At 43.6% G+C, this 14,175-nt stretch overlaps 1 protein-coding gene and 1 long non-coding RNA gene across 3 annotated transcripts in view; one reads left to right on the forward strand and one right to left on the reverse strand.

Annotated features, from left to right (window-relative positions):
* Positions 1 to 12,072, reverse strand: part of LOC137613021 (uncharacterized) — a 49,355-nt gene extending 37,283 nt beyond the window's left edge. The window contains exons 1-2 of the long non-coding RNA XR_011038901.1: positions 11,992 to 12,072; positions 9,367 to 9,422 (exon numbers count right to left, since the gene is read on the reverse strand). This is a non-coding gene — a long non-coding RNA (uncharacterized lncRNA). The remainder of the gene's footprint in view (positions 1 to 9,366; positions 9,423 to 11,991) is intronic.
* Positions 11,630 to 14,175, forward strand: part of map3k5 (mitogen-activated protein kinase kinase kinase 5) — a 41,074-nt gene continuing 38,528 nt past the window's right edge. Inside the window, exon 1 of one of the 2 annotated variants that reach the window (XM_068341821.1) lies at positions 11,630 to 12,588. In XM_068341821.1, the coding sequence (XP_068197922.1) occupies positions 12,153 to 12,588 (436 nt within the window). In that variant the 5' untranslated portion in view covers positions 11,630 to 12,152. The remainder of the gene's footprint in view (positions 12,589 to 14,175) is intronic. The other variant, XM_068341820.1, reaches the window with a different exon arrangement.

The raw sequence follows: 14,175 nt of genomic DNA on the forward strand, positions 1-14,175 counted from the left end.
GAGTACCACCTGAGACCAAACAGGTTTGGGGTCACATAGATGTTCACCATCTTCACCTCAAGGTAAAGTGTCGAAGAGACCCAGGAGAAGGACAGTCTTGCTGTAGTGCAGGACTTTATTTCCCTGAATCTTTGGGCACACGTTTGAAAAGATATGACAGGTGTAGAATGATAATACACACACACACACACACAACCCGTCCTCACGGCAGGTTGGCACGCAGAGCTCAAGGTTGGACGGATCGAGGCCTTACGTGGAGATGAGCGAATGAATGAAAAGAAAACAAATGAATAAAGGGCGTATCAAAACGTGGGATCATCCCAGAATTCCCCCGGATCTGGAAATGTCATAAAGTAAATGAAAAAAAAAAAGTGCATTTCATTAAATCCTAATATCTCTGCAGAAGTTCTCTCTCTGATTGTGTCTACGCTCACAAATAAATCTCTCCCTGATTTTAGAGTAAAATACTGGAGTTATTGAAAGGATGCACAGAGTCCTCGTGTGCAGAGCCCTCTAAAACCCTGACGTCAGATGTTTTTTATTAAAGCCCTGAAGGACTGAAGGCTGAGAGGAAGAGAACGATGGGAAGGGCAGGAGTCATTCATAATGAAACAGACACACTGATCATCAGACACCAAAGGATAGAAACACTCAGCAGACGTCTGTTAAACACCATTATTTATATCAGTCAAATGTCTCACACCACTGGAGGCAGAGAGGGGAAAAAGTCCTTCCTTTATTTTACTTCATCTATTTAAACGACTCCCATTGTGCGCGTGTTTCGACACAAAAGCAAAAACCTTTGGTCCGAAGTACATGAAGTAACTTCAGTCTTCTTTCCAACAATAAAAAAAAAAAAAAAAAAGAGGGGTCATTTAGTTTTAATATTAATATGCAAAAAAAATTTTGCTTTAAAAAATCCATTTGTTTTCTCAAACTTTTAAATGTCAATTTAAATTTGAAAAATTTGAAATTTTGTTTTTTGAAATAATTTCAGTCAACCTAGAAAAACAAACTTTATCTTAATGCTAATATATTAAGACAAAAATCAATTAATCTCTCATTATTTTGTATTTTCAGAACCTGGTGACAACAAGGAACTGTGGACGATTAGGGTTCCTCTTCCTCTCTTTTCAGGAGAATTCCTCTCGTGACTCCTGGTGAACTTGTTGTGCCTTCAGAAGAGGTTAGTTTAAACTCATGGCCCCTTTTTCCCATATTATTCTAGGGGGCCCAAACCGTTTCCCCGGTTCTCCTCTTCCTGAGCTGCGCCCCTGTTTGGTGGAGGCGATAACTTCAATCTTAACTTTGAAGTATTCTGGCTTTGAGAAAACTGGATGTGACTAATAGCTGTGGTTGTGTGTGTGTGTGTGTGTGTGTGTGTGTGCTCTGCATCGTAGCCGTGTTTTTAAAGGTCTAATGTTTCCTGACATCTCACAGTTAAAGTATCATAGAGGCAGAATGATCGCCCCTGGCTAGCCGGAAAGAGACTGCCTGGGGCCTTTCGCTCTGGGCAAGAGTGTGTGTGTCTGTGTGTGTGTGTGTGTGAGTGTGTGTGTAGCAGCCTTTCAACGTGCAATATTCTCTGTGTCATCAGCTTAAACAGTTAAACAGGGTGTTCAAGGGAGGGAGGAGAAAGACAGGAGGAAGGATGGTAAAAAAAAATAAAAATAAGAGGGAGCTGGAGAGGTGGCGACGGCGGTGGATGAACCAGCAGGAGGCATTACAGCGAGTCTCCGCGCTGGACAGGAAATGAAGATGAGGGCTGAAGGAGAAGATGAAGGAAGAGGAAGAAAATCCTCGTTTTAAGTCGTTATAGATGTTGCTCTCTTTCCCCCCTCAGTCTTTGTGTGTGTGTGTGTGTGTGTGTTGCGGTTCCTGACATAATCGAGCAGATTTATAATACTCAGTGCTAAATTATTCACATTTCTGAGCCTTAGAAGTTAAAATTCTGCCTTTTTTTTTCTTGCCTTTCTTCTTCTTTTTAAGTGTTGGAGGAAGAGCGTTAATGATGAGCACCACTGGGCCTGAAACCACCTCATGTAGACACGGACCGGAGCTCTGATCCCCTCTTATTAGCGCTCCCGTACCCCCATCCTTCAGTGTTCTTTCAGGATTTGAACTCGAGTCACTCTAAAGATGACTGACGTGCAATTAGTGATTAAAAGAAAAACAGTTCTTAATGTCACACTAGGTAAAACCTGACAAAGGAAACACAAAGCCATGCCTCCCAGATGTGTATTAGCGCTCTGCTGCAGCGTTTTTTTTGGCCTGTAGCTGCTAGCGTGCAGGAAAAAGTGAGCGAGGAAGGGAGGGGTCAGGGTACAGTAGTGTATAATGGTGTCTAGTGTGAGTCCACACAACAGATGAAGTCATTTCACACTCGTCTGAATGAAATGAGAGCCAGGCGATAGCATCTCTCCTAGCGCCCACTCTCTGCCAAGCGGAGCTTTTGATCTTCCCGAGCGGCGCTAAAAATGAGCTTCTGTCCGAGTTTTTTACAGCGAATCAGTACCGGACAATTCTCTCCCTCTGTACCCATTTTCTGTCTCATTCTGAAAAAAAAAAAGCTGCCGAGCCGAGAGTTCAAAGCCGGAGCCGAGATGAGACGAGCACCACTTGTGAGGAATTACATTAGCGCATGACTGTCCCGTGTGCAGACATGCAATACATCAGAAAGAGAGGGGAATATTTTCTCTAAGATGACCATGTGGTGATGTAAAGGGCTCAGAGAGGGTTACTGCAACACCCAAATTCCTGTGACATTAATTCTCGCCGACTGGACTGAGATCAGGTCAAGAAAAAAAACCCGAAAAAAAACCCCCGATCCTGGCTGGGGAACAGAGACGTTTCAACCACACGGGCAAGAAAACTGCAGATAGTGCTTTAATCTGTTAAATCTGTGCGTGTATCTGGATTTAATCCTTCAAAAAGCACCGAAGAGTCAATGAGGATTTGGTAGAATTATCCACGTTTAACATGTTCAAACAGAAAGCTAATTTTCACCTTCCTCTGTTCGGACGAACGTGTTCCATTAGCTTTAGCTACCTAGCATTTTGTGTCAGCGTCTTAAAAGTTGATCTCTGAACTCCATCAGGATTTATTTCTAAAATACAGTAATCTCTTGTTACTCGCGGTTAATGCGTTCCAGGAACCACCCTCAAAAACTAAATTCCGCAATATAGCGACAAACTACTTTATTATTTACGGTAATTTAACCGTTTATGAACCCTCCACATTCATTAAACCACCTTCTATCTGTATTACCTTTTCCTTCACTCTTATCGACTGTTTAAAGCACTTTTGTGTCTCACGGAAGTCCGAGACTCACGGAACGTAGAGCACTTCCAGATGCCTTCAGCCAATAGAATGCGCGTACGGTATCACGTGACTACCTACTAAAAATCCGCGATGAGGTGAAGCCGCGCGCGTTGATGCGCGAGGGATTACTGTACATGGAAATACAAAGACAGAAAAAACAAGCGAGAGAGTTTGATGGAGGCGTACAACCTTAGGATGAACTTTAACGTTCTCTGAAATTTGAACTATTAACAACTCGGACCGACATGTCCCGACTCCGTTGGAATCAGCCAAATGAAGTCACCATTAAGGCGTTGCGTCTGCTTTGGAATGCTCTTCCTGTTCCGTCTGGAGATGTTTCACCTTAAATTTGCATCAGTTTGGAGGCAGCAGTGAGAAACTTTTTAATAAATGATATATATCATCAACAGGAAACGGTGACTTGTTTTGCAAGTCGCTTGCGGTCGGTACATCCGATACAGAGCAAAATAGATTAAAATAATCTAATATAAATGAAAATAAAGTCCAAATGCTACTTTCCTTTTAACTGTTTGTTGGTAACACTGGATCTGAAGGAAACCTTTTGATTTGCTTTCCAACTGCTTCCAGGTTTGGACACCATCCTGAGTGGAAACCATCAGATGAACACAAGAAAACAAACCTAAACGGACTGAAAAATGCAAACCAGGGAGTCGACAAAGAAGAAAAATAGAACTATACGTTGGATGCACCGACTTCCTGTCTTGGTGTGGAGTTGAAGCAACATGCAGGGAGGGGGTAGTCGAGCCATGAATCATGACTATTATCATTAGGTTAAGCACCAACCAGCCCTAAAGGCAGCGAAAGCCTCTGTGGAGGAGCAGCACTCTAAATGAGGCTGATTATTATTATTGTCCTCCAAATGAGAGTGATTAGTATTGATGTCTAAATGAGCACGGAGGTTATTATTACCATTATTATGATTATTATTATTATTATTATTATTATTATTATTGTGGCAGCATGATGAGGAGGACGCAGCCTCGCTTCATTCACTTTTAATTCCACAGGCTGCCTCTTTTACAGACAAATGGCCACACACACACACACACAAACACACACACTCATATGAAGCTAATGAAAACCAGTGACTGTGTGAAGTTCTCACAGAAGCAGAGATCCTCATAAAAAGGTAGATTCTCCTGTATAAAGACCCAAAACTGCGTACATTCGCAGCCAGAAACACTTGAATGCATGTGCGTGCAATAAATCTGCATTAACCTGGAGGAAGGACGTCTGGTGGAGCAGATGGGAGGCGATTCCCTGCCTGCTCTGAAACCGAATAAATAAATCATCCTCACGTCTGGATGGACACGTCAAAAGAAGCTGAGAGCAACGTCGCGTGTGTTAATGTAGTTAGCGTGGTCGACGCCAGGGAATTGTCTTCAACGCCGCGTTCTGTTTGGAGCTAATCGTTGCTAATCGACAAGTGAACATGGCTGCTTTGGTTTCAGGAGTGAAAATCTGTGATAAAAAATGTTTAGGATGCTAAAAAAAAAAAAAAAGGGTAAAAAAAGATACTTTCTATGATTTTTTTCCTCCAAATTGTTGATTTCAACTTGCGGATTTAGAATTTTGGCCAGTGTTTGTGTGTTTATCTGACCGTGTGTGTGTGTGTGTGTGTGTGTGTGTGTGTGTGTGGGTGGGTGGTATGTCAGTGTCAGAACCACTGTCAGATCAATCTGCTGATTGGCCAATATGACAGGCATCACAAAGTGCCGTGGGAGAAGAAAGGAGGAGGAGGTGCTGCCTAGCTGTCAATCACTGCCAGTCACATGGCCGGCTCAGCCAACAACGCATCACCTGGGTCCACACACACACACACACACACACACCTAGACTGACACACACACACACGTGTGCACACAACCTTTTAAACTCACAAGTACCAACATAATCCATATATCTCCATGCATACGTCACTAAAACACACAGGAGACATTTCAAATAAAAAAAGTCACCTCTGCTTTGCATCGACATTGATGTCACGCGCACACACACACACACACACACACACACACACACACACACACACACATGCAGTTGTCGGTCTTTACACAGACAGGCATTCAGTTTGACAGAGTAATTATGACGTCCCACTCGGAGGGAGCCCTGGGCTGAAAGGTGAGAGTTATTGATCCCACACAGGAGGAAATTTATCAATGTCCAAACACTCAGCTCTGACAGGAACCCAATCCACTTAGAGCACAATGTTCCAACTGCTCAGCTCCAGCTCAGGACGCGCGCGAGCACACACACACACACACACACACACACACCTCAGCTGGGCCCAGAGGAGGAGCGCCGGGAGATGGTTGGAGGGGCGAGAGCAGATCAGCAGGGACTGCAGTTCAAGAGGAACTATGGTGGTAACACTTGTTGTCTATAGGTGGGAGACAGATCCATCCACACGAGATAACTGTACAAGAAAGGTTATTCCGTCTACGTGAGGTGAAATCCACCCAAAAAAGAACTGCTCACATTTTAAGAGCATCCAACTCTGCACAGTCTCAAACTTTCAAAATTATTTATTTGCTCGAAAAAGGTCCATCCTGTTGGTGGAGTCGCTGACGTTTGAGCGACAGATGAAGGATTTAAGGAGCTTCGTCAGACTGAAATCCATCCATTCAGATAGTCTTATGGGTTTGTGTAGAACAGGTATTTTTTTGGGGGGGGGTTTTGCATGACGTAAAATAACTGTATTCATCCTGATTACACCAGTTTTAAGTGGAAACGCCATCACCTTAATGTCAGGATGAAGCCTGAACAGTTGGATGTTTGGTGCTGCGATAAACCTCAAAGGTTCCCCATTTTGAGTCCTTCAAGGAAAAGCCCCCCCCCCCCGATTTCCTACAATAATCGTCAATGTATTATTAATACATCAGCACACTAGTTTTATTCCCCTCACTTTTTACACATGCAGATACATTTTCACACCGCTATCAGAAGTGATTCAGGATGCTCTATTTATTTCCTCCAAAAAGCACTTTTGGCAATTTTCTGGGTCATAAAGAAACAGATTGGTGGCTCCGTTTTCTCGCGGCCTCGGTCAATATTTCTGTCAGAGGGGCTTCTTTCTAAATGAGACGGTCGTGAGGAAGGCGTTTGCTGGGACATCGGCGTGGTGAAAAATACCTCCATTAGGGATGTGTGTGTGTGTGTGTGTGTGTGTGAGTGTGTGTGTGTGGGTAAAGCCTCTTTTTCAAGTTTAAATGCTGCATGTGGGGGAAACAAATAGAGCTCTTTGTAGTGTGTGTGTGTGTGTGTGTGTGTATTCATCATACCGCCGAAGCACCTGTGGACATCCGCCTACAGCCGGGGGCCACATCCACACCTTCATTTCTCTCAGACAATGAGTGAAATCGTTGCCCCCGCACCCCCAACCTCTCCATCATTATTGACACGGGATTATCGATCGGGGACCTCTACCAGTAAATTAAAGCCTAATAACAATTAGTCAAACTCTTTCTCTGAGTGAGATTATGGTGTGTGTGTGTGTGTGTGTGTTTCAGCCTAGTTAAGGGATGTTTAGTCGGCGGATGCAGATTAAAACACCTCCAGCTTCTACCTTAAAGATGCTTCCGCCACCGAATCAACATTAGTTCAAGGATGCAGAGGTTGCAGGTGAAATCTACAACGCTGAAGTAAAAGAGCACACCAGCTGCTGCACTTAATTTCTTCTTCTTCTTCTTTTTTTTTTTGTGATGTTTTGCCCGAGGCCTATCCTACTAAAGAGAAGTAATTTGGCTTATCTTATCCCAGAGACCTAGCAGCTGCTTTTTATTCTTTTTTTGTGAGGTCTTTTTTCTCATTTAGTCCAACAAAGATTGTCCTCATAGATTGACCTTCTTTACGCCTGCAGGCCGTTGCCCTCATGCCAGTAACTAGATAACACACTCTATCAGAGATTTGAGAAAATCATTGGGAAAGCAGTGGGGCTGATAGTGGCATCAATCCTAACCTGACACCAGGCTGGGTCAACCATTTATCTCTCCACATCGCCTCTGGTCACAGCAGCGGCCATCTTGCTCTGCTACATCCTTCTTTAATAACCTTGGCCACGTCTCTTTGCAGACTAAGAGGATAAGATTCCACGCCGCTCTCAGCACCTCCGCCCGATTGATGTCGGGTTTTTTTGTCTGCGTTTTACCCGTGAAAATGGCGTTCGGACATTTTTGTGCCGTGTTTCCGGATTCCTCCCAAAAAAAATAAAAAAAGTAAAATAAAAAGAAGACAATGAGATGTGTCTAACGAGAAGGCCGAAACACGTAAACTCGTTAGCGTGGGAGCTAATGGTGACTCTTGCCGTCATTAATTCCCTGTGGTGTTTGACTTAAATGCTTCTATATTGGTGGAGTGAGGAGAATCCCAGAGGCCTCCTAGCGCTGAGATCGTTGTTTTTCACTTACTAACAATGAACTTATGATCAGAGCGCTGCCAGGCTTAAAAAAAAAAAAAAAAAAAAAAGCCCCGCAGGATCATTACAGCCCCCGAGTGTGTGTGTGTGTGTGTTTGTATGTGTGTGTGTGATGCCAACCAGGCCCGGCTGAACAGCAGTGTGTCCGAGGCTCATCACGGCTCTCCGCGGCGCAGTGAGGATGAGAGTGGAGGTTAAATGGGGCGTCATCAATCTCAATGAAGTGCAATTATTTTCTCACTTATTAATCATTGCGGGCTAATAGCTAGTGGCAAAGCAGGGCCCGCCATTTGTCAAACTTAGCAGATTTCTGTAATTTTGTTTCCCCGTTTCCCTCTAATGTTTGTGTAGACTTTGGCAGATATCTATGGAGGGCTGCAATAAGTCTGTGCCTCCAAGTATCTATCTCCTACCTGCGCGGCAGAACGAACTGAACTTCTCGCTGTTTCTCCGTGTGAGTGATTCTCTCCATTTCAGAGCCGAGTGACTATTTCATGGTTTGTGGCAGAACAGAATGGAACGCTTTATTTGCAGGGTGCAGCATGGACGACCTATTGATGGTTAAATACACTCCAACCCTAACAAACTTCACCTATTACTCCATATTATGGGCCGTTTTCATGTGTGTCTCTGATAAGAAGCGCACAGCGGTTGCTGTTTGGTGTGTATTCACTGTATTCAAGAAAAAAAACCCTTTCTATTGCTTCTATATAGCGTGTGCTACCAATTAGCGAGGTCCTTAAGTGCATTTTGTTCGGGAGTTGGAAGGATGCCTAATCAGCTCATGATTAAAGAGTGACTTGTTCTTTGCTGGCTCTGCTTCAGTGTTTCCATTCTGTCGTTTTGTGATGTCACGCTGACCACGCCCTTTGCACCGGGTACAAGCTCTGCAACCTTGAATTAGAAATTTTAGCAACACAAAAATTTCCAACTGCAATTTAACAGGCCAGCTAAAGTAGCACTCATCAACCCCTATTCAAAGTTCCCCTGCATTTTAGCGTCTTTCAGTCCTTGTTTTGGTTAACAGGAGTCTGTTTCACCAGCTATAAATTTCTAACAAAAACCCACGGAATTTATCTACTTCCTGTCCAGCATTAGAGGCAAACATCCAATCCAGGTTTTCAATATTTAAGAGCGAAAAACAAAAATGAGTTTTGTGTTTTCTGTGTGAAAATATAGATCGAATTATAGAATCCATCACAGTTTAGAGAGATTATCCATAAATGGAAACCAGTGTTAGTGAAACAAAATAGCCATCGTTGTATTAAAAAGTGCCTAAAATGTTCACACATGTGATTGGTGCATTTTCATAAGTGGGTGGGCTTCTGCTAGAAACAGGTGATGTCACATAGCTCCTTGCCTTCAACCAATCAGATGTCATCATAATGTGTGGTGGTTTAATCCAAGTTCTACTAGAATCAACAATTTTAAATATTTTATTCCAACTTCGCTTTTGAATAAAGATGTGATTGTCATGATTTTAGCGTGGAAGAGGGGACTAATACCACAAACATCCCTGAGCCTCCATTAATGCAAAGAAGAAGCCAATAGTAATAAAGGACAAATTCAACACTTGTTGTATAGCTGTTTAAAAAATGATCTGAACTCACCCATGCTAGAAGCCAGGCTCAGAGTAGATTTTATTTTGTTAGCTTTTTGTTTCCATCTGTCAAACAACATGAAAAAAAAGTTGTACGCTCAGGAATTATTAGAAAAATCTATTCAGGAAAGGCAAAAACAGTGAGTACAAAAAAATTTTAACATCCTGAAACACACCAGAAATATACTGGACAGGAAATGTTTAGGCCAATAAACATCAAGGAGGAGGAACCCATACCTCAGGATAGTGAGACACAGGTGAATGAAACACACAGGTGAGACCATTCAGATGATTACACAGGAGGGACAACGGAACAAAAACAGGAAGTGTGAAGGAAGAAAGGATGATGGGAAATGACATTTTTTTTAAAAACAGGAAATAATCTAAACACAGAAGCATAACAGGTTTAAGCCAAATAAATCGATGAATAAATAGTTTGAACATTAATAATATGAAGCCTGTTGGCGATGTACAATAATTTGAAGAAAAAAAAAGTAATAGAATATCCTTTATTTCCCTTCACTTTGTCAGGATTCCTAGCCTGTAAAACCTGGACTATGAAAAGATCTGATCGCAATTTCAGGAGAAACTCTGACTTGCCTGTAGCTAGAAACTGTCTTACAGTTAGCTCCTGTGACAGATGAGTCACGTAAACGTAAAATGACTATCATTATTCTGTTTTCATTTCTGAACTGTTCTTATGACTGTAACATAATTCAAGCAATTCATTAGAATAAGCATGAATGAATGAAAATATGAACAAAACTGAGGTTTGTATGTAAAAAAAGTAATCAGTGTGGTCAGTGATGCGACATTCAGATCACCTGATCTGAGTGTCAGTAAGACACATGGTGATGCATAAATAGTTTGGATGTGATTGTCTGTAATTTGCTCACAGCCAGATGATGACAGGCTGACAGATGTGTTTGAGGACAGTGAAGTAACACAACCCTGTGGAGGAGGTCGGCTCAGCGCGTCCAGGTGAAGATGTGTGGTCAATGGGGACACCTAGCGGCGAATACGGGAATGACATGCGTCTAGTTTCTAAATTGTGTAGCATAATAGTATTTGAAGTCGCAACCATAAAACCAACTACAATCAATTATTACACACAATTATCAATCATTATATTTCTAAAATACATTTATGCATTTAATTATCGAGCGATGGACTGAAACTTTCGTTAACTAATTCATTTCCTGGAACTGCTTAAACTAGAGAGGTGAGCCAATCCCAGCTGAATAAAATTAAAAATCACATTAAAAATTAAACTCTGGCGGTGAGTTTGAGTGTGACGGCTCGCTGTTAACTGTGACGAAGCGTTAGCAAGCAGCATTAGCTAAAGTGGATACCTACCTGGTGATAACTGCTTCCTGTGTAGCGACACCAGCAGGTAAACGGTCTCTGATTGGTCAACACAAACTAAGGTTGTGGGAGTCACCGTGACTCTCCTGTTCAAGTCAGGTCAATCACCACATTCGGGTCACATCGGAAATTATAATGTTAAGACATTTCCGTTGCATCAAAGCTCATTAATTTACGAGTCCGTGCAAATGTTTTCTTCTCTCCTACACGCCGCAAACGCAACACTTAAAGTTGTAAGACGCGCTTGGAGCGCCACAAGAAAACTTATTTTTCTTTCTGAAGACAACCAGTCGTTCTAAAAGAAACACACACAAAACAACTACGAGTGTCTTTTGTATATTCTAAAGTAAATATTTGTGACTAGAAAATATCAGTTGAACTCACCTTACAGACATTACACATTGCAGACATGTAATATCACAATTTTACCACAAGAGGTCCTCCTCGAAGCGTGAAAGAAAGAGACCTCCAGGTTACGTCAGGTGAAAAACACCTCATACAGAAGCAGCTGTCCCCATAAGAATTTATTGACTCAAAGTGAACTCAAGCTGTTGCCTGGATATTGTATTTATTAACGCGTTTGTTTGTTTTTTGTATGTTTTGCTAAGACAATATTAAAAGACAAAAAACTATTGAAATGCTTTCACACACAGACTTGAAACATGGAAGGTGATGTTTAATTAATAATGTGTTGTTTGCTGAAACCACATTCCTTAAACATTGTTTATTGTCTACTTCAACTATGACGGCTTGTTTTCAGTAAATTCCTTTTTCCTGAAGTATGTCTAAACAGCTCCACATATGGTCATCGTGTCTCCGCCCAGCTCCACCCACCGGACTCCCACTGCTGCCCCCCCCCCCCTCCCAGCGTGTGAGTCTGTGCTGGTAGATAACAGTGGAAACTGGGCAGGGTCTACCTGCACTTGAACGCAGCGTCGGTGTGTGCGCACCGCACCGATCCGGAGCTGTAAGTGCGCCAAACTTCGCCTCCGTGACATTCTCGGTTCCCACGGGCGTTCCTCCGCGCATACCGGCAGCCTTGCACAACTTTGGGGGAAGTCTGAGGATTTTTTTTTTTAAATCGTGGGAGCTGAGAAGGAATGTGCAGATTCGGGAGATTTAACAGTTGTTTCCGTCTCCAAACGCTGTCGTGACTCCGGTCAGGCTGCAGCGTCCGCACGGGAGATCGGGTGTTTACCCGAACGTATGATCGACTGTAAACATGCAGCAGGATGAGTAGTCACATCCCGGCTTCTGTCACACTGTTTACCTGTGTTGTTGTCACGGAGCGGGGTTGCGCGTCTTCGCCTGTGCAGAAGCTCCACGGGTAACCGCCGCGCGTAACGCTGGCTCCTCATGGAGGACTGGACCGGAGGAGAAGCCTCTCATCGCAGCCCACTCTTGAAGAGCGAGTGACACTCAAGACGCAAGATGAGTAAGGACCAGGACGGGATATCCTTATCGGTGCCGTGTTGCGGTGCCTGTCCCGGCAGAGAGAGCCTCGGCACTGAAGGCACGAACAGCAGCGGAGGTGGAGCCGGAGGCGGCGGCGCCTCCGGTATCCCGGCAGCCGGGACGTTCTGGCAGGACTCGATGATCGGAGGAGGTGTGGGGCTCAGCCCGACCATCGGGAACGGTCCGGTGGACGGCGGGGGGTTGCTCTCAACCGGAAAGCCGTGCAAAAGCAGGCCTGTTACGGTGGCCTACGTGGTGAACGGGGAGGCGAACCAGCAGAATAACGCGGAGGGCATGGCCCTGCAGTGCCTGAAGGACGCCTGTGTGGCTGCCGGCAGCAAGCTGGAGACCGTCAACTTCGGGAAGCTGGACTTTGGGGAGACCACGGTGCTGGACAGTTTCTATAATGCAGGTAAGGAAAGTAAAGGGGGGGGGGGGGGCTAGAAAGTTATCCAAAAATCCAGATAACTTCCTCCATCATAACGCAAATAGATAAATAAAGGTGATAACTTATTCTAGACGCGATCTGTGTCGCGCGTAATTGCGGCTTAGAACGTTCGATCGATCCTCCAAACGCATTCAATCTTGATCTTTGTGCTCCATTATAATAATTACACTAAAATCAATCGCCTCTATCATGCGCTCCCTTCCTGGTGACTATAACCAGGAATGTTGGGATCTTTTCCCCAGCTAGTGTGAGGGGGGGGTCATAGGTCACATCCACGCTGCGTCTCCACTCTGTTGGTCTGAGCTGGATCCACGCAACTGTTGCAGCGTTGCCTGTCAGGGCTTGGTGCTTCCTGTGTCCCAGTTAATGCCTCCAGGAGGTCACGTGATCCGCTTTTTTTTGTTTTTTTTTGTTTGTTGTCCTTCAAGACATTTTGGAGTGAAGCGGAAGTTAGACACTTGTGCGCAATTGGATGAAAAATCGATCCACACTCAAACTGATGGCAGTAAGAACTCCTAACCTGCTGATGACAAACTCGTCATTCCAGATCAGAGGAATGGATTTCAGGGGCAGGAATTAGGTGACGTCACTTAAAGCGAAGTTACCATGGTGACATCAGTGATGCAACAATCGATTGGCGTTAGTGCAGGTATGCGCCCTCTGATTGCTTTCTAGTTTCCACATCCCAGTGAAAAAACATCATTATCATCATCATCCTCATCATCATCCTCATCATCGGGGTTGGTTAATTTTCTCCACAAACATGGGGGTAATTGATGCCTTTTTCCCACCCACCCCATGCATAGTTTCCCCCTTTCCATTGTGTGCCTTCAGTATTGTTCCGGATTGTCATGGGTTGAGCCATGAGGCTGGACTTTCCACTGGAATCTACCAGCAGAGAAACACACTGACTGAGAGCACTTATGTGCAGTAGTTGGCTTCCAATCTTACTGGAAATGTTCAGTTGTATATTAAACACTGAGAAGAAAAAACTCTTTGGAGAGTGGAGCTTTCAGGGGTTGTGGTCAAATAAAAAGCAGCTGTAATGTAAGGGGCTGCAGGGGAGCCAGGAGCAGCAGCCAGTGTGTGTGTGTGTGTGTGTGTGTGTGTGTTTCACATAAATGTTTTGTTATCAGGACATAAGCCAATGTTCCAGGAATAAAACCAGTAGATGTTTTCTCACAACCACAAAGCTTTTCTCTAGGAACAATTAAAAAAAAAAAAAGCTAGATTATAAATTTAAGGATACAAACTGATGAGGCCGCTAACTAGATTAAAGTCTAGTTAGCAACTCTGGAAGCATGGTGATAAAAACAACTCTCTCTCATTAATCAAGGTGAATATATGAGTTAATAATGATTTAAACATCAGGGGGTTGCCAGGTTGGGAGCTCAAGAAGGATAGCATTAAACACCTGCCACAACCTGGCAACGCACAGGTTCTCCTTTTGAGTGGGATCTCCTCAAAACGAGAAGCGGAACTGTTACACCTGTACGTCTAATCCATACATTTTATGAATTTCTCATAACCTTTTTAAAAGAAAATGTCAAA

This window comes from Antennarius striatus, chromosome 19, assembly GCF_040054535.1.
Source record: "Antennarius striatus isolate MH-2024 chromosome 19, ASM4005453v1, whole genome shotgun sequence".
Taxonomy (NCBI): domain Eukaryota; kingdom Metazoa; phylum Chordata; class Actinopteri; order Lophiiformes; family Antennariidae; genus Antennarius; species Antennarius striatus.